The sequence below is a fragment of the Ips typographus genome, linkage group LG6 (genome assembly GCF_016097725.1).
Source record: "Ips typographus isolate SLU linkage group LG6, UJ_Ityp_2.0, whole genome shotgun sequence".
NCBI lineage: Eukaryota > Metazoa > Arthropoda > Insecta > Coleoptera > Curculionidae > Ips > Ips typographus.
Genome location: NC_138427.1, coordinates 11,067,033 through 11,091,514, shown reverse-complemented (window position 1 = coordinate 11,091,514; position 24,482 = coordinate 11,067,033). Strand labels below are relative to the sequence as shown.

The 24,482-nt window shown below is 32.8% G+C and overlaps 1 protein-coding gene across 1 annotated transcript in view; it reads right to left on the bottom strand.

The window, feature by feature from the left end:
* The window catches only part of LOC145730746 (uncharacterized), a 40,347-nt gene that overhangs the window by 9,211 nt on the left and 6,654 nt on the right, over positions 1-24,482 (bottom strand). Inside the window, exon 3 of the mRNA XM_081982111.1 lies at positions 3,321-3,381. Coding sequence (XP_081838237.1) covers positions 3,321-3,381 — 61 coding nt within the window. The remainder of the gene's footprint in view (positions 1-3,320; positions 3,382-24,482) is intronic.

Sequence of the window (24,482 nt, the reverse complement as noted above, 5' to 3'; positions counted from 1 at the left end):
AAATTCTGCCAATGCATACCGGATTTAAAAGAAAATCTATTCAAGCTAGATAAACCTTTTTATTGTGGGATTGAATTTTAGATCAACTATTGATCCTAAAAGCAGTCAATGTATAAAATAGGTATTTTGTGCAATGTTCGGTAGAAAATTCCATCCAATTGTTGCCGTGTTTATTTATGGTTTAAAAGAGTGTTCTCTTGAATATTAAAAACTGGGTCATACGACAATACACGGTAATAAAGCATGTTTTACACAAGTTATAAATCATGTAAATAACAATTACATTTAAAATAGAGGAGAAACAATATGTTGAACCTTAATTCAAGTTTCGGTACGGACTATTCTTCGAAACGTTCTCTGCTTGCAAAGCACGTTCCCGGCACATAACGTCAGACAATTTACAATGTTTGTTGCGCAAATAACACGCTTTCGGATGCAAATTAAGGAAACGAATCGTATTTAACAGCAAAACTGTCACCTAGTGTTGGTTTATTCCTCAAGTATTACATAAAAAATTACTTCCTCCCATATTGTTGTTGGTGAAAAACGTTATAAAATTCAGGATTCTTTGTAGCTCGCTTGTTTTGAATCAACCGACCGAAATTCCATTTGCCAGATCAAAGGTAACGGGAAAATTCTTCGTCGAACATTTTCCAACCACTAAAGACGAAAATAAACACGATTTGACGCAACAAAGATTTATATTTACAACTCAAAGTCAATTCGACCTTAGAGAATGAAAGTTTTACGTGAATTATGCATAAGTCTGAAAGTAATAATGGAAATATGTATACCAGAGAGTGGGTGATAAAATCCGGAATATGTAAAAGTCGGAATGTAGGTGGTTGAAATATATTACCGGACCGGGGGAAATGATTTTCTTCTCCTTTTTAATATCGAGGCAATTTTCCTGCAGATATTTGGCGTAAAAACTGACATCTATAAAACCTGAAATGTAGATGTTTTAAGTAGTTCCACTCTATAGGAATGGAAACGGATGTTTTAACTCATAAACTCTTCTCGAAATTTACTGCCGGAAGTTTGCCGAATTTTCCAATATATGAAATCAGTCGACCGTTCAGCGTCTGCGACGTTCGGAAAAACCCAGCTTTATTGCCTCATTTAACCTCATTCAACCAGTCAAATAATTCGGAAAAAAGGAGGATTATCTTTTCAAATTTTGCTTCTAAGCTATATTAAAGTTGGCACATAACTTTACAGGATATGATACACATTTTATTTTTATCTTTTTTTATGTTTCCTTAAACATAACCTCAGTTGGAATGGAAGTATGGGTGCAATTTTTTTTTTAAATTTTAACCTTAACTAAGAATTGATCACGTGTTTCCTGACTATATTTAAATAATCAAGAAGAAAAACAGTCAATACAGAGTTTTGTAATTTGTCTTTCAAGTAAATTTTTGTGATAAGTTGACTTGACAATCAATTTTCAGTCTTATAATTTGGAAGTCACTTTACAAATGAAGAGAAAAGTAAAAATTGATAAAAATTAACTTGACTATATATATATAATAATAACATGAAATTTGATTGTCTAGTCAGTGTTTATAATAATTTGACCCAAAATTACTAGTTTAGCCAAGCAAGCCAATTTTTCAATTTAAAACTTTGAAAGTCAATTTACAAATAAAGAGAAAAGTCTATGAAAATTGATTTGTCGGACAAGAAATTTGATTGTCTAGTTAATTCTCATGAAAACTTTACCCAAAATGGGAATTTTCTAAAAATTTACTTGATAGTCAAATTTCAGCTATAAAAGTTAATTTTTCAATTTGGAAGTCACTTTACAAATAAAGAGAAAAGTCAAAGTTTATGAAAATTGATTTGTCGGACATGAAATTTGATTGTCTAATCAATTTTCAAATTTCAGCCGTGCGTCAATGTTTGAATTTGAAAGTTTGATTTAGAAATTCAAAATAAGTCAAGACTTATTTTGAATTTTAATTTGATTATTTTGCGGGCAGTGATAATCTGCATCTTATATTTTAACTTTTGACATCATTTATTACGATGTTGATATAGCAATTATGGTCAGATTGAATAAACTGTTGCTTCGTTCTTCTCTACAAGGCAATCTCTTTTAAAACAATATAATATTTCAATACCATTTTTCTCGACTTAAATATGAAAATAAATCCTTAGAGACTGCCAGTTTTATTTTTTTTAAATGAATATATAGAAAACAATAATTCACTTGACAGCTTTGCCATTTTATAGAATATCTTGAATGAATGAAAATAAAGATCTTAAAGTGTTGTTCAAAGCCAACCGAATCCCATTATGTTTTATCATAATTTGTAAACGGGATAGGACAGAGATCGTGTTCCCTAAAGCCTTTTTAGCTTTTATCTGAGAACCGATCCAATAAGTGAAGTATAAAATTCAAAGTTCAGGTAGACGAGGCGGTAAATAAAGATGAGGCCGACGTTAAACCTAAATAAAGCTCGAGTTCTAAAATATTTATGATCGTGCCAACGGCATCCAATTTCCATCTAATATTTGTAATTATTTATGGGCTTTGTCGAAAACCACAACCAGCAATACGCAAGAAATGGATTTGCGCTAATTTCAATTAGCACTCGCCAATTTATTCCTACAGTTTTAAAAGTATCGCAATTACTTTAATTCCGAACGAGTTCACAAATTGGCGCCCCTGGTAAAATTGCACAAAAATCATAAAACGCTTTTAATTTGGCATATTTAATAAATGATTCGGTGCCGAGGGAATAATGAATGTAGCTGAAATATGCTGGGCAAAATGAAGTTGTCACGCGCTATTTGGTACGCTTTTGTTGAAAGTTTTACGTGTTCCATTGTTGAAAAAATTATTTTTTTATTAGATTTATACACAAAAAAAATATTAATATTCTGCCAGACTAAAATTCCACTAAAAAACTTTTTTAAACCCTCACAAAAGTTTTCAATTGCCCTTTTTGCTAATCCGTAGAAATTCTAGGCATTTATTAGTCGAATGTGATTTTTAATCATGTTTTGTTTTATACTTCCTAGAATCATCCTGTATAGCTCCAGACAATCTAGATTTTGATTTGACTGTGCCATTTTCCATCTGACCTGTCACAATCAAAACACATAGTTTTCAGCCAGATTTCAATCAATTATAGCTGACTGACACAAACATCAAATTTATTCTAATTGTTGAACTTGGATGCTATATCTACAGCGTTTACGTAAATCTGTACCCAGAGATCCACACCAATCACAAACTAAAAACAGATGTTGTGATTTACGCAAACACTGCACTTTTCTTTTTAGTGTAACACTAATAAAACATTACTTACATTAACCAATATCCAGGAAACCGATCATGATATATGAAGTCGATTCCAACTCCAGCCAACACTGAAACAAACAAAACATTACATTTCACAGAACGAACGAAATTCAAATGGGCAACCAATCCCCTATTTAAAAAACATTACATGTTTCACGTTATTATAAAAGTCCCGATTTATAGTTCCATATTTCGCAGACAAAAGCAATGAAAACGTCGTTATATTTTCCATGTGGAAATCCTTTTCATGGCAACTGCTTTGTTTAGAAATCTGCGTTGGACGCAGTATACCTCTCGTTAAATTTATAAACATGCATCCGTTTAATTAGTGGATTCAAACATTTTGATTTGAACTATTATGGGAAAATCCACTTTTGGAAACGTTTTTCTCCAGCTGGAAAGAAATCCGAATATCGCTTTGTGAGCAGAAAAAAAAAGGGGCCGGAAAGTGTTCGGACCGCTAAATGACTGAGATAACGATTAGGTCTATAAATCAATCGGAGTCGGGTTGTATGTTGCATTTTTATTAGAGAGTTTCCTCCCAAAGAAATCCGTAATCGAATCTTACCGGATTTGCTAGTAATTTATATTTGTGTTTGAGTTTTCCATGGAGAAACTCCCGGACCAGATAAAAATCTCTTAGACCGTGATTTATACAGCTTGATATTATATTGGTAAATTTAGTCGAGTCAGGTGAGTAATAGGGTAAATTTAGGGCGTCCCGGTTTATTAAAACGCAAAAAATGAAATTAAATTGGTTTAGTCCCTAGAGGGAAAAAAAAATTATTTAGGTTGTAACCCAAAATTGTGAACAGTTGTGACCGAGTTTTCTCGGTTCTTAGTGAATGTAGACCTGGTCCAATGAGTGCAGAAAGTCATTCTAGACATTTTTTGTCTTTTACAAAGTATTCTTAACTGTAACCGTTTCCAAGATATTCGAGTTTTTGTACGTTTTTTTTGTAAATTGTTTGAAAATTATTGAAAATTCCATAGCTTCGCCATTTTTCGGGTTTCAGCAACTGAAAAAAGCTCAAAATGTTCATCTTGAGCTGATCTTCAATTTCGTACACACTTCAACACGATTGGACATATACAGGGTGTTCAAAAAACAATTAAATTTGAAACTCACGTTCTTTCAGTTGTGACCGAGTTTACCTGGTTATAAGTGGATGTAAACCTAGTCCACTGGATGCTGAAAGTTATTCAGAACATTTTTGGTCTATAATTTGGAGAATTCCGTAACCTTGGCAATTTTTGAGAATAAAGCTCAAAATTGTCTTAAGCTGAAAATCTACAGGGTGTTCAAAAAACAATTAAATTTTCAACTAATGATCTGCCAGTTGTAACTGCATTTACGCTTTGTTGTAAATGAGTGTAAACTTAATTTACTAAGTGCAGAAAGTCATTTCAGACATTTTTGGTCCCGCTCAAAATTTTCGTCACTTTAACCGACTTTATTACTTTCTTCTAAAAATTTAACCAAATTTTTTGAAAATTCCGTATCTCGGTTATTTTTTGGATTTTAAGGAACGTAAAAGACTCAAAATGTCAGTCTTGAACTGCTCTTTCACTTTCTTTAAGCTACAACACGAGTAAACACATAAAAAACAGGATTACTTGATTACATTGGTGTTTTAGAATAGCAAATTTAAACAAGATTCAATATTCCGGTTTTGCTAATTTTTTGCGAAGAAAAATGGTGTTTTAAGTTTTGTACCCTAGCTCTTCAAATGTGAGGAAATTAAAAATTAATTTCAATTTGTCATAGGAGAAAAAAAATCTTAGTATTTTATCGTCAAAGCTTCGGAAACGTGTTCGACAAAATATTAAATAAGTAAACGTCGTTGGTAGTAAACGTAACATTGTAACGAAACGACGCCGGCATGTCCCGTTTGCGGAACTGGAAAGCAAACTTTTGTCAAATGATGGATTACTCAAGCTGTCGCGTCTGATATTTGCCGGCATCCCTTGAGGAAAGCTCACAACTTCATCTAAGCTGGCGGAAAATTCTTAACTTTTCCCCCCTCCGGTCTCCAAATTTGTCGTTTGTTTTAACCAAGTTTCCGAGGCGATAATTTGTTAGATTATAACGGTAATTAGAAAAATGATGAAGTGCTTTATGCTCTAGAAAGGTTTGTTTTAATTCAAAAGTGAAATAATACATGATCAGGGTACGCAAGAATAAACTTTACCTTCTACAACCTTGAAGCGTAAACTTCCCTCTAAACTTTGTTGATTTATATCTAAAGCACCCGGAGATTTTAATAAAACGTCTTTTAAAGACCCCGGAACAATTCGAGTGTTAACTGAATGGTAAACTTACGCCCGAACAATGATGGCTTTAAAAGTGTGATTAGGAACCGCTATTCCATTAATAAGTTTCACAACAGTCACAACCATACCAAAAAAGGCTTCAATACGCCCCAAACTCAATTAAATCCCTTTAAGGGTAAACCCTAATCTAAACTTTCGTAATTTATATTCAGTCTGCTTGTAAATTCAAGTAAAACGATGTTTAACTACTTTCACACAAACTAGTTTTGCTGTTAGCCAAATAAGGCTTTGAGTTGTCATAGATTAGCTGTATAGTACTTTTTCGTTAAAAGTCTTCTGTAATATTTACTGGGATTAGTTACATTATACATATTTCCTAGTTAACTAAATTAAATGTGTGCAGTTGATCCAAATCTACAATTGGACGTTAATTTACTTATACCTGGTAATGTACACATTTCGAATAGGATGTACAAAGTAATTTCATTTTCCAAGTGGATTGGACTCAGTTATAATTGCATTAAGGCAATGTCCTGGTTTGCATTGGTTTGGAATTACAGTAGGTACACAAAGTCTCAAACTGTCCACGCAAATATCTCTGTATGTCTCCGAAATGTCTAAACCAAATTTAATGAGAAAACCGTTTCTAGTAGAATCATTTTCCTCAATCACCCTGTAACTTGGGACAGCACAGATTTTGATGAGACTAAAACTAGGTTACCCTGTATAACGACAATGCCCAATGCAATCTCTGATCTTCTTTTAATCTATTAGAATACAATTTTTGGATCAAAAATTATATCTAAGGGAGAGTTACACAATTTTAGCCTAAAAAGTTTTTTTCCTGGTTTTGTTCTCTTCTTCTAATTTTTCTTCTTTTACTCTAGAAGAATTTTAGGTGCAATTCGCTTATTTTGCCGCCTTTTCTTCTTTCTTCTCTCTCTAAAAATTTAGGCTGAGTTTTCTGTGATTAGTGAGGTAGAGTGAGTACATTTTTTCCACCCTGTATTGTGACAAACTGCATCAAAATTTGTTGTTTTCTTTCAAAATGGTGAGATCAAAAATAACCTAAAAAATAACGGTCTCTATCTCTAAAATTTTAGAGCAAAATTTTTGTGCACTATTCATAAAATGTTTTAATAACTTGCTTATTTGACAGTTGACGACTAAAAGTGATTGAAATGAAAAGATAGCTCAGATCGTAAGCTTTTTTTTCAACATTAATTTTTTTAAGATGAATATTGACATAAATGAAAAATACCAAGAAATTTTCGTAGGAATCCAGAAATGCAACAAAAAATTAAGGTTTTCATTTGAAATGTCAACTGGGAGGTCGTATCTCAATTTTGGGACACCCACAGATATTGTATATCTAATTTTTTTCTCAAAAAATGCGCGTGTATTTCTCTAGGAACTCTTTGTGAACAGGAAATTGTAGTGATTTTATCATTCATTTTCAATATCATTTCTTGTTCTTATGATCTTAATCAACCTAATGTATTCAGATAGTGTATGTTGTAAATGTATTTTATCATTATACTGTAAAAATTCTTTAACTTAATATTGCTTTTTCTTAAATATTGTAAGAGAGCAGAGAACATCAGATGCCCTACTAAAAGAGTAAACTAATAAGAAAACTACGGTCTAAAATGCGATAAAACGTGGTCTGTTTTCACAAATTGCGATCGTCTAATACCGAAACAACCCTCGTTTATCGTTCGCGGGTTGGAAAACACGTTGAGGAAAATATGAGGCAAACGTCGATAGTTCACCATCAACGTTGTCGTGTTGTCTCGTTCGTTCGGGCGTTAAACTTTTGTCAAATGATGGATTACCCGAGCTGTCGTTCCTAATATTTACCAAGATCCAAATTTCCTTGGGGGAGTTTACAACTTTATTTAAGCTCACCATTGAATCCATTTTACAGCTTATTCGGGTCTACGCACTTGCGAATAAGCAGTTAGCTTAGTTAAAAGTTATTAAAGAAAGTCGAGTAAACACTCACACTAAAAATTGACAAAAAAATTGTTGTAAAACTCACAGCCCTCATCGCTGTTTTAGTTTCCTGAAGGACTGAAACTTTAAAAATTTAGTTTTAGAGTTAGGACCTTAATTTTCTTAAACAATCTAGCTTAAAGTGTCTTGAATACTGTGTAAAATGTTCAAAAATCCTTAAATTTAGAAGTTTCAAAAAATTAATACACCTAAACAAAGTTTTAAAACTCGAAACCCTCATCTGTCTTTTAACTTCCTTGAGGACGAAAGCTGCCTTAACCAATCACAAACAACAAACAGATCCTGTGTTTTACTCAAATACTGCAGAAGAAGAAGCAAATCATAACATTTGTAATTTTTAAGTCTAAAAGAATTTTCTGGAGTTCTTAACTTAAAATCGTGCTCATAAACTTTCTTGTGGTTAATTCTGCGCTATAAAAATAGGGAGTTCACTGTGGGCAATTAACTTTTCAGACGTAATTTTTCCCGACTGAACGACGAATGAATTTCAATTGCTACGTGAAAACGTTGTTTCATAAAATTCGTTACATTCACAGCTTTATCGTAATTAAATTTACTACAAGCAGGATTTATAGAGCTTCTTTTATAAACTAATACGAATTTGGTTCAAAATCAGCAAACAGGATGAAATTCCCATTTCGTTTTTATTATAAATTCCAAGCATTATTTACGGTTTCATTCCTGGGATTGGTTTGGTTTTTACAATCCACGCCGTAATACCTTTCCGTCATAATCTGAGTTATTTATTAAATAAAGGCTTTTTGCCGCAAAGTCTAATTTCATTTCCTTAGAGAAATTTTTTGATTCCGCCAGGATTCCAGTAAAAAGTCAAGTAATTTGCTTACAAGATTTAGCTCTTTCCCCGAGACGCTTGATTAAATTAATTAGCAGTTTTTATCTCTTTTTCTCTCAACTTTGTGCTTTAAATTACAAAATTTTAATGCATGGTAAGAGTGTCAGTGATTATGGTAAAATTTCCACCTTCACATTCATTAACAAGTATTTAATTTGTTTTTTACCTCATTAATGATCACCGCACTAATTAACTTAACTAGTGGATACTTTTTATCCTTTTAAGCACGTTCCTGCAAAGTTGAAACGATAAAATTAATTGAAAAGTATTTTAATCAACGTTAAGAAACTCTCTTCAGGGTGTAATTTTGCTTATATTTATTACAGAAGTTCAGCAGGTGACAATGTTAGATATTAAGGTAATTTTCCGGTTTTTGTGTATCTTTGCTATGAAGTCAAACAAGCCTAGGTTTGTGTCTTTGTAGCTGGTTAATCTTTGCTAAGTGTCTTGTTTGAACTATTTCCAGCTTGATGTTTCATTCCCCGATCAAAATACACATCAACGGAAATGCTTGTTGGCTGTAAACGAAACAGAGACGAGCGAAACAGCAATTATCCATGATGGTAATTAATTTCCTTGCGTTCTGCCTAAGGGCAATACGGTCTTTTGTTAAATTAAACTAAGAATTTTCTATATTTCACTAGTTAAAATTCTATAAAGGTGTTTAAATTTCCTGCTATTTTTTCAGACCAGGCAACTCAATTTGTTGTGGAAATTGCGCTCCTTTAAGTAACAGAATGAATAAACTTTATTTCAATCTTATTTTCGAATTCGGAAGAAGAACTTTCGTCCTCCCATTTTCATATATTAGGAAACTTGTTTAGAACTTTGTGAAAGCGCCTACGGAACTTTTCTTATTTAAGCATTACGGTGACACATCTGCCCCCCCCCCTCTTCCCTCTCAATGGTTTTTTTTGAGTAAAAGTAGCATCGTTCATCCAAAACGAAATAAATTCGCAGTCTACATCGACCTAACTCAATTAAATTGCAATTTTCCTTAATAAAGGTATACGCGCAAGCGGAATTTCGAAAATTAATGTAATTTATGCCGCCAGAATCCTCGTTTATTATCTTCCCCGTGAACATCCCAGGCTTAATGAACATTCGAAAAAATGTACAGCAATGGTAGTGTTGCAGATTTTGTTTTTCAAAAAAAGTCCAGTTTTATGGACCGATTTATTTCTAACACAGTAAGTTGCTGTCTGATACGTTTTTGCAACCTAAATGTACGTAAGTATTTTAAACATTTGACAGGTGTTCCTTTCAGTATAACAGTCAAAGTTTTGGCTGTAGTTTTGACAATTTCTTTTCGTGAATGAAAATGGAGTGAGAAAATGACTGTTTTAAACCCATTTTTGTAATTCTCATTAAATTTCCTATCTAATGACATAAAAAAACAATAAAATCATGCAAATTCAAGGAGAAAAGTGGTGTCAAAGTATGATTTGCCAGAAACACAGTTCGAAAGGACAGTCAAGGACAAAATTGCCTGTAAAACACACTTGAAGTAAGAAAATGACTGTTTTAAGCACATTTTTGGAATCCTCATTAAATTTTCTATCCAATGACATAAAAAAAAGACTTTAAAATCGGGTAAATTAAAGGAGAAAAGTTGTGTCATAGTTTGATCTGCCAGAAACACAGTTTGAAAGGACAGTCAAGGACAAAATTGCCTGTAAAATACACTTGAAATAAGAAAATGACTGTTTTAAGCACATTTTTGGAAACCTCATTAAATTTTCTATCCAACGACATGAAAAACCACTACAAAATCAAGAAGAAAAATGGTGTCTAATTTGATCTGCCAGAAACACAGTGTGAAAGGACAGTCAAAGATAAAAATTGCCTGTAAAACACAATTGAAGAGAGAAAATGACGGTTTTAATCACATTTTTGGAATCTTTATTTCAATATTTTCTATCCAATGACATAAAAAAACTACAAAATCAGGGAGAAAAATGGTGTCTGTTTTTCTTTGCCAGCGTTTGATCTGCCAGAAACACAATTTGACAGTCACGAACAAAATTGCCTGTAAAACACACTTGGAGTGAGAAAATTATTGTTTTAAGCACATTTTTGGAATCCTCAAGTGAAAATGATCAAATAAAAAAGTTACCTTTCAAAAAGTAAAAAGTAAAAGGAGTAGTAGTTTTTCAAAAAAGCACCGTTTTTGGAAAAAATGACATTTTAAGACCAAAAACCATGTAACTTTAATAAATTACAACCAGATTCAAAGCTGATAAAGATAACATTAGCCTTTGCATATTTTACTGTTCAAAAGGCTTTGCAGCTACTTAACCTAATCCTAAGGAAGATTAAATTATTAATTAAATTCCGGATCAAGACATTGGCTTAATAAAGTTAGTTTTATGGTTAAGGGATAATTTTGTCTCAAATCAGTTGTTTGTAGTTGAAAATCACTTTTTTTTCGGCCAATTTTGGCTAGACAATCGATTTAATCAAAAACAGTAACAGGTGTTAAAAGTCATAAGCTTACGCTGATAAAAGAAACGTGATTTCTGGCATCCGCGCGATTTCCTTTTTTCTCCAAGTTGTGGCAGACAAGAGCGACAGGACGGAAACTGTTTCCGGTGGAATACAAAAGAGAAACCGAGACAAGATGAATGTGGAATATTATGGCAAACCACAATGTGGGTCGAAACTGGATTTGAAAAATTGCAACGCCGTAACGGGTCCCTTTAAATTCTGGAGAGGTATTTACGGCAATCAGTTTGGTTCGTAATTTTCCTGTCCTGAGGCGCTCTTTATTATTGTCTGTCGATACTAAGGAAATGTGGAAAAACCTTTTTGTCACACCAGATCCGAAAAGTATTCAGTAAATCGTCAAAAAAAAAATTTGGGGCCTCGTTCGTTATTTCTTCTTTTTTCACCCAACTTAATTAAGAAACCTAATCGAACAAGAATGGAAAACAAAATTAGCTTCAGAGTGAATAAAAAACATCAAGTTATTTTCCCAGTCACTCAGAAACATCACAGAGGCAATTTCGTAATGAATTTCAGGTAACTAATGAAGCTTTCCCTCCAAACTAAGTTCTGCGAAACAAACAAGATAACTTTGGTGTGTGACTGTGTTAGCTGGCAAACGCTTAAAACAAACTTTTGGTGCTAAACAGACACTGTAATCATCTTAAAACATCTACAACAGTACCAATTAAGGGAAAATTGAAATCTGGCTTCATTAGTCAGACAATTAGGTGATAACTGATTCTATTCCGGTGGTAAAATTATTTGGAGTATTTTTGTTGCGAAGAGTTTTAAATGAGAAGGAGAGAAGCTTCGAATTACAAATCACTCAATTGATAGCCTGTGTGTGTAGAATTTAAACAGCACATTATTACGTTCTGTTTTCGCATCGTTTCGATCTAAAATTGAGGCCAACCATCATTTAACAAGGTTATAGTCCAGGCCTTTGCTGTTTGTATTTGGGATTGCATATTTACGAACCGACCAACCTGTAGTTAATCGAGTTGAACTTAATTAAAGTGCAAATTAGCAAACATTTTACTTAAATAATTGTGTGTTATAAAACAACTTTTTTCTACGAGCGTGCGCAATAGATAACATTCCCACACTATTTTTGTTCTCGAAATATAGACTTTCCTGCTATAGAGTGGGAAAATTAAATTATGGCGGCCTGGAACGCCATTTTGGGTGTCACTTCTTGAAACTAGCAACATTTCCTTCACAATGAGGTGCAAGTCAATATTTTGACAAAAAATTCAAAATGGCGGCCTGAAACGCCATTTTGTCTGTAATTTATTGAAACTACGTAAAATTTCCTTTAAAATGAGCAAAATTCAATCAATCAAATCAACGTTTTATGTTGTAAATCAAGTTTTTGAGTGACAGGGTAATTTGTGCGTAAAATTACTCTAACAACCCTTGTTTTGTAATATATTATGTTATTAATTAAACGTTACTTGCATTTACTCAGTTAAAATGCAAAAAATGTACATTTCTGCTCTGCCAATGCTACTAATTACATTGTTTTAATTTAATTTATATTCATTTGCTACTACCGCATAATAAATTATTAGCAAAATGCTTTTAAACCAACTGCATTCAGAACAGTTTTTCCATATTTGAATACATAATAAAGCAGATAATTTCAACTCTCTATACGAACCTGATAAGGGCACAATCTTGTATAGTTACGTAAAACTTGAAACGAGCTTAGCCGTTAACTAAGCGTTAAACTTTTAATTAAGTCAATAAGCGTATATGAGGCTTAACGTACTTAAAAGTTAAGTTCAAACTCAAGAAAATTGATGGTAAATCCTTATGTGCAGTATTTGCATAACTTACAGCACAGTGGGTGTTTGGTCAAAGTTTGTGATTGGTCAAATAAAGCAGCAAGCTGGAAGCTGCTTTTTTGACCAATCACAAACTACCCACTGTCCGGAGATTTATGCATATGTGGACTTCTTATTAAATTAATTATCCACTTAAAACAAAAAACAACAATTTCGAACTAAATACATTAAAGCTAACCACTTGCTCATTTTAAGCTTTTACATATTTGATATAATAATATTTTAACTTTAATCTACATAATAAACTCGAGTGTTTATTTTTCGTTATAAAAAATGCAAACGTAATTAGTCCTGTAAAATAAACTTTGCAGCTTCAACACAGCTTGTTGGGAACGATCTTAATAAAGAAAATGTTTACTGACTACTGCACGTTTTAGAAATTCTGGGGCATCATTAATTAAATTAACAACAAAATAGCGTGTGTTATTTGTTTAATTATTAAAACTAAGGAAAACGAATGTTACTGATTCAATCGAGTTTTGTTCCAATGAAGAACTAACAACAAGCAATTTCAAGGCACGTTACGTTTCTAAATGGGTTTGTTTTCTACGCATCGTAAATTCCACGTATAAAAAGTACTAATTGTCAGGTAGAAAATCTGCATTGCTGCAACATTAACTTTCTAGCAGACTTTTATAGGATTTTGTATCCCATTTAAACTTCTAAAGAGCGCATTAAGTTTTTAAGTCTTTACAATTTATAGTTCTTACAGTTTGGTACATTAAGGGGATTGAAAGAAAAACTTCAGGCAACTAAGTTTTGTTGTTTTAATCTAAATTACAACTGATTTACAAATAATTTGCTAAAGCAAACACAACAAATTGTATTCAAAGCTAAATGAAACCAACTCGATTACGACTGTGTTTGCTTTGGCATATTGAAATCAACTGAATCTAAATAAAAAACAAATTTAGTCAAAACACGTTAAACAAAGAATTTTTGTTATTATAACCAGAGAAAATTAACGTAATTTATTAATTTGCAGCTCAATATGCGAAATATTATTCTGATATTTACCTCCAGTAGGTTGTAATTTTAGTGTACCAAGCATTATTAAATTGAGTTGTTTGAACATGTGGCAATGTTAAATTAAGTTCGAAAATAGAATTGATTATTCTAGTAATCTAGTAGAGTTTAGTTTACGCTACAACTATTTTATAAAGGGTTTAGATTAACAGTTCTGGACTAATTATAGTGAAGTTTAGGTCTAAATTTCTCTAAAAATGCAACAATTTGAACGTTTTTAAGTTAATCACATTAATTTATTTCCAAATAGACTTTTATGGTAATAAATCATATTTGTTTTTTACCGAACAAGTTACACCCTCAGAGGAAACTAATTTATGAAACCTGCATGGAATGTGTAATAATAATAAATACGTTATTTCATATTTGTCGACAATTTCCAATATCCAGCATCATACCGCAATCTGATCAATATTATTATGTTTAATAATTTAGGAAATTTTATGTTGATTTTCTGTCTAAAATCATTAGGATGGAAAGTTTTAATTTAGTTGAGAGGATCCTGCTAACTTAAGTGGTTTAAGGTCTAGGTTGCTTAAAATAGTAAAATTCACTATTGTAGTGTTACTTTTACCATTCTCAAAATTAGCATTTTAATTTACTAGGTTTTAGTTATAAAGCCTTTAGAATTCACGTTCAGCAGTAATTAATTTTCTTTCAACAAATGGTCTAGTCTCCTATAATCCTCCAGTATTTGGATCTAGTATTATTAAATTCAATTTAGGACCGAACAATTGAGTCAATAAAAAACTGAGCTCTGTGACGTAGTTCTAACTAAAGCGGTTAAGGTATGCCAAAAGCTAGTTGTGAAACTTTTCATTATTCGGACTCTCATTAAACGACCGAAATTTGGTCAAATTTCAGTACAAATATTTCCGCATTAAAGCTGAAAAGTTAGGTTAAAGTTGAAAATTGTATCACCACTTTCAGAACTCTAATTGGACTATTTCAACTTTATTCCAAATTACTGAAACTCCTCATAAATAATTTAAAATTACAAAACCGTAAAATTCCTGGTACTCGTCAACTTGTTTTTAAATGTCGTATTCATTCACCCACATACTCTCTATAATTGAGCCTCTAAAAAGTTTTAATCGCCGTGGCTCTCATTACAATTTCTCAATGGGAAAAGTTGTATGAGTGAGGCAATATTTAGAGCGAATTTTATGTAAAACGTGGTTTTAAACGTATTTTGAATTGCTAATAAATTATTTTGTTGCACTTACGCATTGATTCATGATGCTAAAAAAGTTCTGGACGAAGAAATTGACTTAGTAACGGTAAAAATTTACTTGAGTGACTTGAAAATTGTCTTTTCCAGGACCAGTTTTCATAGTTTGACTTTCACTGACTTAGAAACTGAGAATGTTGACTTCAGAGGCTTAAAAATTTTGACAACAATCTGCAATTTTGAAAAATCTAGAAAAAGAAGAGTGAATCCTAACTAACCTAACCTAGACTAACCACTCTAACCTAACCTAAAACAACCTACCCTAAGTTAAACTAATCTAATAGCATTTTCAATTGGCAAGTTTAGTGCAAAACTAAGGTATTTGTATCTTGTTCTATCAAATGTTATTGATATAATATGGCAATATTATATGAAAAATCGAGTTTTAAGACTATCTTCACCAATTTTTTGACTTATCAGACCTGAACTGGTAAGTGTAGTGGAAGTATTACAGAGATATACATCTTTCTCCAAATTGAACAAGGAAATTAAAAAAATTGTAATTTTTGAATAATACCCAGTTAGCATAGAAAATAGAGCGGTTTTAAACTGGTATTTTTTTGTGCTTATTCTACTTAATATAAAATTCGTATTTTTTTACTAGTTTTTGATTTTTTAATCTAAACTTAAACCCTTTTCAAGCAATTTGTCATCTTTGCATCGGTATTAAAACAAAAGCTCGCAGGCTGAAAACTCTTTTCTCCCTGATACAAAAGAGAAGCTGTCGAGATTAATGTAGCATTTTATGGCCAGTCACAATGTGGTTGGAAAAGAACGACTTCAAAAACCTCACAGCTAAATAATTACACCACTGTAATTAATTTCAGAAATCTCGTATGTCCAACTGTTAAAATCGACGTGATTTATAAAGGAAAAATACACCTCTACAACGGTTTTGAGGGGTAATTACTTTTATTATGTTTGCTCCAAATAAACTTGTAATTGTTAAATAAATATTGCATAATTCCAGTTTATTTTGTGCAAATTTTAGGTAATATTTCAAATTACGTGCACGGTTATAAAACGCTAAAAGGTTAAATTCCTTCTGGATGGTAATATTTATACAAAAGAGTGACATTATGCAGCAGTATGGGCTTTGAAGTCTCTCTAATGAAAATGTCCACATTGAAAGCTTGTTTTAACCTTTAAACTACATTTTATTCCTCTAATTAAACACGGAATACTTAACTAATGAGTTGCAGTTCGTCTGTAAACTCTTTTTGATGAAATTCTACTACCCTGGCTTGAATTGTGGTGTTATTTACTGTTGTTCTCCTAAATTTTTCATTATTAGTAATGCAGTGTTATTTTCATAAAGTTTAATTAATTTTAATTATCATGTGTGCATGTTGCAGTGAATTTGCGTAATTTTTTACTAATGACTTTTTTCAAAGTTGATTATTTGCGAATATCTCGCTTCCGCTTTGCTCTACAAGACTAATTTACTATGAGCCGTATTGTGTTAACAACTCCCAAACTATCGTCGTTGTTTATGGGGTAACAATTTGAGTTCTGATCCAACTTTACCCAATTTGCCACGTGTGACCGACAAATCAATTTGGAAACATGACGCGTCTTGCAATTACTCTCGATCGCATTCCATCTCCCTCCCTCGTTCAAGCAGCAACTAGTTTTCTGGTCGGAGTTACTTAAAACTTGATTAAGTGGGCAATTCCGGAAGCTGATTGGTTTAATTTCATGTTTAATGGAGCGCGGTCAGGCGAGTTTAACTTTGTTTCCGTAAGGGTCGTTGTTATGCAACCCTTTTCAGTGAACGTTTGGAAAATTAAGATATTTCGATTTGTTTTCTTGTTTAACTCAGCTGGATTAAGAAAAACGTGAGGTAGTACTGCATAACAATTTCCTCACATCAAAATACATTTTTCCCAAAACATAGAACTTTGGAATATACCGGAAAATTTCAGCAAATATGTCGCTTTCATTTAACATGTCTGTGTTCATGGCAGCTGTTTATTTTCTGCATTTTGTCGTACCTGTGCACTTTAAGAAACACGATATTTATGAGGGAGCATATTATATCGTCTTAAAATATCTGTCAAGGGTTAGTGGAAAACTACGAGTAAGAGCAATTTTGGAACAAAACTTTCTTGCAAAATTGAAACAAATTTACATATAAAAAAATGAAAATTGTTATTGATAAGGAAATATTTTTTTTTTACAGCAAAAATTGTAAATTTAGGATTGAGTTTGTTGGTTTTGAATTTTTTAATTTTTGGTTTTCAAGTTTGTTTAGTTGCTGCTAAAATAAGCACTTTAAACTTTCAAATATTTTTTTTTTGTTCAAAAAAGGTTCCAATGCACAGCAAAGGGCATATTTAGACCAAAGAACCTTAAATTAGGTGAAATAAGTACAAAAAAGCACTTTAAAATTTGTTGGTGTTATTTGTCAACGATAATGCATTTTCGAGTAAAATATAAAAAAAACACTCAAAAGTACTAATACAATAATCTAAATCTTCTCTCATCATGGTAATTCTTCAATTTTCAGATTTCGATAAATTCAGTTTTTTATTGAATAAAAATTATAGTTTTTTTGTACAATTGTATCAGCATTCATGACTATGCAAAGCAACATTTTGTAATTTCAGTTAATAAAACAAACGTGCATAGAATAATTTCCAGACCCCAAAGAAAGCAATATTTCCTGGAAAACTGAATTACGTTACACTCTATTGCACTCTATCCAGCCACTCGGGCTCTATGTGACCAGTCTTATTAGACGGCCATGCCACATTGCTTGCTATCCTGAAATAGCAACTCCGCAGGGAAATTTTCCTGCGGTCTATCCGGGACACGTCTTTTTTGTCCGAATTTACAACCTGGCCGTTCGAATTTAAACGGGAAAACTCGGTGACCTTAATCTCGACAAGCAGTTTTTCTTCCAATAAGCAGGGGACGTATTTACCCTGGAGATTTCCAACCTGAAAATCTCGTTTCGTTTTGCCTGTTTACAAGTTAATCGTAAATATTTTGATATTGCACACTGAACAGTTTTTCCGTACGTCGAAATCCAGGAGGAAATCGATCTACCGGAAAATTGGCCCGTCCAAAGTTTCAGTAATATTTGATGCTGTTCGTTGGCCTGCCAATCTTAATTCCCGCACTAAAGCAGCAGTGGATTTGTATTCATAATACATGAGACGTTTTGTTTAGAAATTCAGCCGCAAAACCGGCAACATTTTCAAAACAACGAAAGTGAAATTAAATTCCAACACACGCACCGAGGGGAATTTTTAATAACCCAAAGAGACACTTTTAGTAATCCACCTACAAAATACCAAATTCAAGTACAGAGCCCTGTATTTTATGACGTAATCCTCGATTTGCAATTCAAATTTTCAAATTTTATACTTTCAAATTGACCCCAATAAAATGAACGATTTAGCAATGCTGGCCACGTCGTTTCTATCACTTACAAGTGTTATTTATGAAATTGTACTTTACTTAAGAATTTTTTATTCAAGTTTGCCAAAGGAACGTCTTATTTTCTGTCTTTAGGAACAGACTGAACATGTAATCAATTCGGATTGAAGGCTTCATTAAAATAGTTTCTCATTAATTTTACGAGTCTCTCAACTTATCCAGGCTGCGCAAATCTGGGCGGTTCAATAGCAAGGAAATAAAATCGAGAAAAAACTACAGTTTACAGTTAATTGCACCAACAGCAAAAGTTTGGTTAAATACCAATTTGCCACGATGAGATTTACGTGTTGTTTCAGTGTAATTACTCTTTCAGGTTTGTGAAAACAATCCAAATTACTGTTTGGTTACGGTGAACTAAAACTCGAAGGAAAAAAACTAATTTTGGCAAGCAACACAACTGGGTTTTGTCCCCAAGTTGGGAAACTACTATAACAAAGCCAGATAAGTTCGAAGATCGTTCTTATAATCCACTTTCTTGTCTTTGTTTTACCGACTATGCTGCAATAATTTAATAAATTTAAACTATTGTTATAGTGTATGACATGCCCTGGCTTTTGTGTTCACTATTGAAGTGATATTATTAATAAACTTGGGCAAAAACTGTTTGGTTATCATGAAAGTTATTTCCTTTGATTGTATTTCTATGGGTCACAAAAGATTTTTCCAGATTTATTCACGAACATTCCCCAGCCATCCAGCGCAAATCAATCTACAGGAAAATTCTTTTTCCACGATATCTGGAAGATTTTCAATCAAGAAATGCTTATTATGCCAACAATTGGAGGGTGGTTCCCTAATCTAAATTTGATAAATTGAAGGCAAAATTAAAACATTTCCTTCGATTTATCATTTTTTAAATTTTCAGCTATTTAGGCACAATTGTTTGTGTTTTACCCTCTTCTCTTTTATGGTAGGTTAAGTTTACCATAAACTAGGTAAATAATTGATAACACTTTTTGGACTTTATTTAATTCAATTGATTTTTAACATTTTTGTCAGGAATCACCAGTGTAGTGAGTAATTTGCTCTGGAAAGCTGAAACAATTAATTCTTGTTGTTTAGTAGCTATTCCGGGAAAACACATAATTAATTTAGATTTAATTAAGAGTTTTACTTCAATTCAGACGTGCCGTTTCATAACAAGGCTAAATTAAGAACAGTTGCGATTAAGAGAACTCATTTCGGATAATTGAAGTAAATTATTGAGTTTGGAACAAACATTTCATTTGCACAGCACGTTGGAGTATTTCGTTTTTTTCCAGTGTATGCAGGAGTGAATTAAAACATTGCTGTGTAGAAGGATTTTAGCTAACTAACTCAATTTAATCTGGGAGAGGTTAAGAAGTGGAAAATTAATATTGAAAAGGCCGCCGTCTGGATGAATTGTGACTGGTGTTTATATTAAAGGAGCCCCAATCCGAGTGCCTCCTGACATTTATCGTAAATAGCGACCCTTTTCAGCACTTCTCAGCCACGCTCATATTTATTCATTTCTGTCTCTTCTGTTTTAAATTTTAGTGCTTTATCGTCGTTGCCGAAAGCCATCTGTATGGATAAGCCTCTTAAAGCAGCTAGCACGGTTTAAAAACGTCGTTGTTTTGGTGGAAACCTCTAGTTTTGATCAATTTTTTTCTTTCATATATGTTGGTCTTAAAAGTTTATACTAATTTGTTAATTATTTTGAGGCGGTTCGTTTGAACCTGAATTACTATCTTATTTGGCAGATACAGTAAGGTTGTTTATACGTCCATGGATAGCCCCCCCTGTATAGTAGCGGCACTGACTGACTGTGTAACATTCACCATTTCTGAGTTACTTAGCAAAACCTGCTCTTACAAAATTTTCAAATCGGTGATGTTGTGGTTTGAAATTTGAACACCCTGTAACTCGGTTATTTTCGGGAGGGCAGGGTGGTTCAACGGCTTAAAAGTACCGTCTTGAGCTCCTCGTTCCAAAAACAGTCAATCCGCAAACTTTTCATACACACCCTGTATGCTGGAAGCAAAAACGGTACTGCAAACTTACGGTGCTGAGTTAAGGAGTTGATTAGGAAAATTTTTTGCCTCTTGCAAATTTTTTGTAACTTTTACTGTTTTCGAGTTACTTAAAAAAAACTGGTTTGGTGCAACAAATTTACAATTCAGTGAAATTGTGATCTGAAATTTTGAATACGGTTTAAAGGACAGTAAGGGACAAAATCGTCTGTAAAACTCACTTGAGGTGACCAAATAGTATTTTTAAGCACATTTTTGGAATCTTCATTAAATTTCCTATCTAATGACATAAAAAACACTACAAAATTAGGTAAAGTCAGGGTGAAAAGTGGAGTCAAAGTATAAACAGTCAGAAAGACGGTTTAAAAGGACAGTTAGCGACAAAATCAAAAAAATCAAAAGTAAAATATTTACTTTACTAATAATTTACCCATCGTTAGTTTCTGGGTTCATTCCTTAGAAAATCCAATTCATTACAACTGTCATTTTGACGTTAACTGTCATTGTATTCGAGATAATCTATAATTATATCTCTTCTGTTTCAATTTTAGTGCTTTAACGTCGTCGTCTCTCTCTCCCTCTCATCTGTACGGATAAGCCTCTTAAAGCAAGCAAACACGGCTTAAAAACTTGGTTGTTTTAGGGAAAACCGCCAAAACTATAAATCCCCGAAACTATACACATACACACGTCCTTAAAAGCAGCAGCGAAACGATTCGGGTACTTTATAATTAAGCCGCCCGAAAGTTTCCCAATAACCGAGGAGAAAACCCCGAATGAAATGACGATGTTAAGAACTTGATTTAGCCAGAAGCCCGAATGACTGAAGTACAAAATAGACCATAAACTTATTTGCCAAGCTTCGAGTTAATAAAAGGACTGTAAAAGGCGGAAAATAGGTCTGGCTCACTTGAATTAGGCGAAGTAAGATTTTGTTTGGTTTTCGTTGTGCCACTGACGAATCGACCATGAAATTCACGAAAAGGGTTTTTTGAGTGTTTACAGAATCAATCAAGCTATTGAGTGTGTTTTTGTAACGCAAACACATAGTTAATGTGCAACCACCCAAAATAGTAACGGCCTCTCCCATAAACTTGAACATTAACCACCCAAAAGCAATATCACCGCATTAACACCTAATATCGTTACAAATTACGTTGTTATTGTTGCTTATCTTCCTCCTGCGGGTCCTGCTTTGTTTCCCCGAACCTAATTATAAATAATGAAAGCGATTTTGGTATCCTGTACATTGTAAGAGACTCTATTGAAATCGGGGGTGGTTCTCTGTCATATTAGCACGTTCGACACGACTGATTAGGTTGTTCCTATTGTTGCCAAAGCTTAACGCAGTTAATTAAACCAAATAGTTGCTTCTCTCAACTATTGGGAAACTGAAAAGCTTTAAGAAAGCGTTTATTTACTCGAAAAATAAAGAAAGTTGTTTAGGTAGCTTTTAGTAAACATTTTGTTAGAGCGCAAACTTTGGCACTTTCTAAGTAACTTAAGGTGTCAAGTGATCGGCCATTAGGATTTCTTGTTTAGTTTAGCTCGAATAAATAGAAAAAACTAAAATTTCATTCAAATTAGATTATCAAAAATACTGAACAAAGCAAGGAATAAATATAGCAATATTTTCAGAGTGTAGTTTATATCGTAATATTTCACGGAAATGCGAATAATGCAGATGTTCCTAAAACTGAGCAACCAAATTTTTACGTAAAAATATATCTTTCGAAAGGATTCCAGCAGCCGATTTTCCTATCGACAAAAAGATAATAGAAATCCGGTTCTCTATTTTATTCCACGCCGATCTAATTTAGTTCTTTTCCGTTTCGCTTTTCAGTAAACACGGGAAAATCCGCTTTGTGTTGTATTCCAGTAAATGTGATACAGAATTTTCCAATACAACCATTTTTAAATTTTGATGTGTGGCTTGGTTAGTTCGGAAAATGGTATGGAATTCCAATATGTAGTAAATTATTTAACGAATATTGTATTTGGCGACTTAACTAGCTCAATAATGTCAAAATTTTCTGGGTACTTACTCTTCTTTTTTACATTTTTGGGCTCAATTATGTCTGTTTTACCGTTTCTATAGAATATTTTCTTTGGAATAAAATTATTTTGAAGTAAAAGTAGTGACCCTTAGTGGGTGTTCTGGCATAATTTTTTTTTAGTTTTTCACTTTTTTAAATTTTATCAGTCATAACTTTTGTGTCCTGATTTACAGTATTTTGCCAGGAAAACCCTATTTTCCGGATAAATAGGAAAAAACTAGTATACATGTCTAGAGGTCAATTTTTGAGAAATCATTAATGGCAAAAACCGTATTTCGATATTTTGTCAGTTTTTTCAAATTTTGTCCATTTTGAACAACTTTTTTGTTTATTAAAATATCGAAGTGAAACAAAAACATTCTTGAGACACTTTTTTGAAGTGATTCCACTGGCGTGCTTAGTTTTTTGCTAATCTCTTTCGTTTTCTAAAAAAATTACCTATATTTATTATTTTAAATGGAAAGTTAGGCTCAAACTTTAATAAAATGTCCATTTTATGCCGTTTTCTACAATGCAAGTATGTGCATAGTTAATCTAAAAAATAACTGAGATATTAGAGTAGTTTAACGACTTAAAAGAACCGTCTTGAGCTCCTCTTTTCAATGGTGTTGAGCAACATAAACTAAAAAAATTGCGTGCAGGGTGACCATCATACTTTTCATGCACACCCTGTATACTGGAAGCAAAAACGACTTTGCAAATTTATGGTGTTGGGTTAAGGAGTTGATTAGGAACATATTTGGTCTCCTACAATTTGTTTGTGATTTGCACCGTTTTCGAGTTACTTAAAAAAAACTGGTTTGGTGCAACAAATTTACAATTCAGTGATATTGTGATCTGAAATTTTGAATCCGGTTTTAAGGACAGTCAGGGAGAAAATCGCCTGTAAAACCCACTTGGGGTGACCGAATAATGTTTTTAAGCACATTTTTGGAATCCTCATTAAATTTCCTATCTAATGACATAAAACACGTTACACGATTCCTTAAGCAGGCAGTTTAAGATAACAAAAAACGTCTCGTTATCAGACATTAGTTCACTGAAGCAAAGAGTTGTAACTCCAGTACTTTCTTAAGACAGCTTCTTGTCGTTTTGTCTGCAAATTGAAAACCTTGTCGCCGAATCGAGCCAAAAAGCAGAAGCACTAAAGGGGAAAACTTTAGGGAACAAAGACGTTTGAACGAAATGGATTTTCAGTTATCTCGAGTACGTTTTAAGATGTTAGGTTTGCCGCTCCTAATAGAATACCAAACCACAACTTGTGTATATCCAATAAACAGACGGAATTTCCCACAATTAAATTAATAACAGACTGCATAATGTCCATTATACAAGTAGGAAGCGGAATGATTCACTGCAATTTATATTATATTGAAGTCTGTGATTGAATTTGCTTTCAGCCATAACCACATTAATCAATTTTCTAATAACTTATACAGGGGAAAAACAAAGAAAATTCCTTTGCTTTAATAATAGGTAAATGTGACCTGAATTCAGAGAATGGGTGCATGCAGATTTGCAATTTGTCGTTAATGCTGGAAATGGAAACTGTTCCAGCAAGAACGTGTGCATATTTCCAAGGCTGAGTTGCAAGAATTCCCCTTTAAATTAAGCTTTATTTCACATTTAGTTTGTGTTTTATTAGACTTTATATAGAGAGGGGATTTAGAAATGTTTTTACACAATGGAGTAACCTGATTAAGTAACTTGATTGAATTAGTATGAAATCCATTTACATTCTTTGCCAGTGAAAGTAACAGGAAGATTTCCATTTTAATTTTGTCATTAAATAAATTAAAAACACCAAATTTAGTCAAATGGTTTACAGGCAAGACCTTAAAGTGGACAGCACGTCCCAAGGCAACTAAAGGACTAAGCTCTAAAGTCTTTTAGAGTGCAACATCGAATGCACTTCAACTCTATTATGCCTTAGGCAGCCC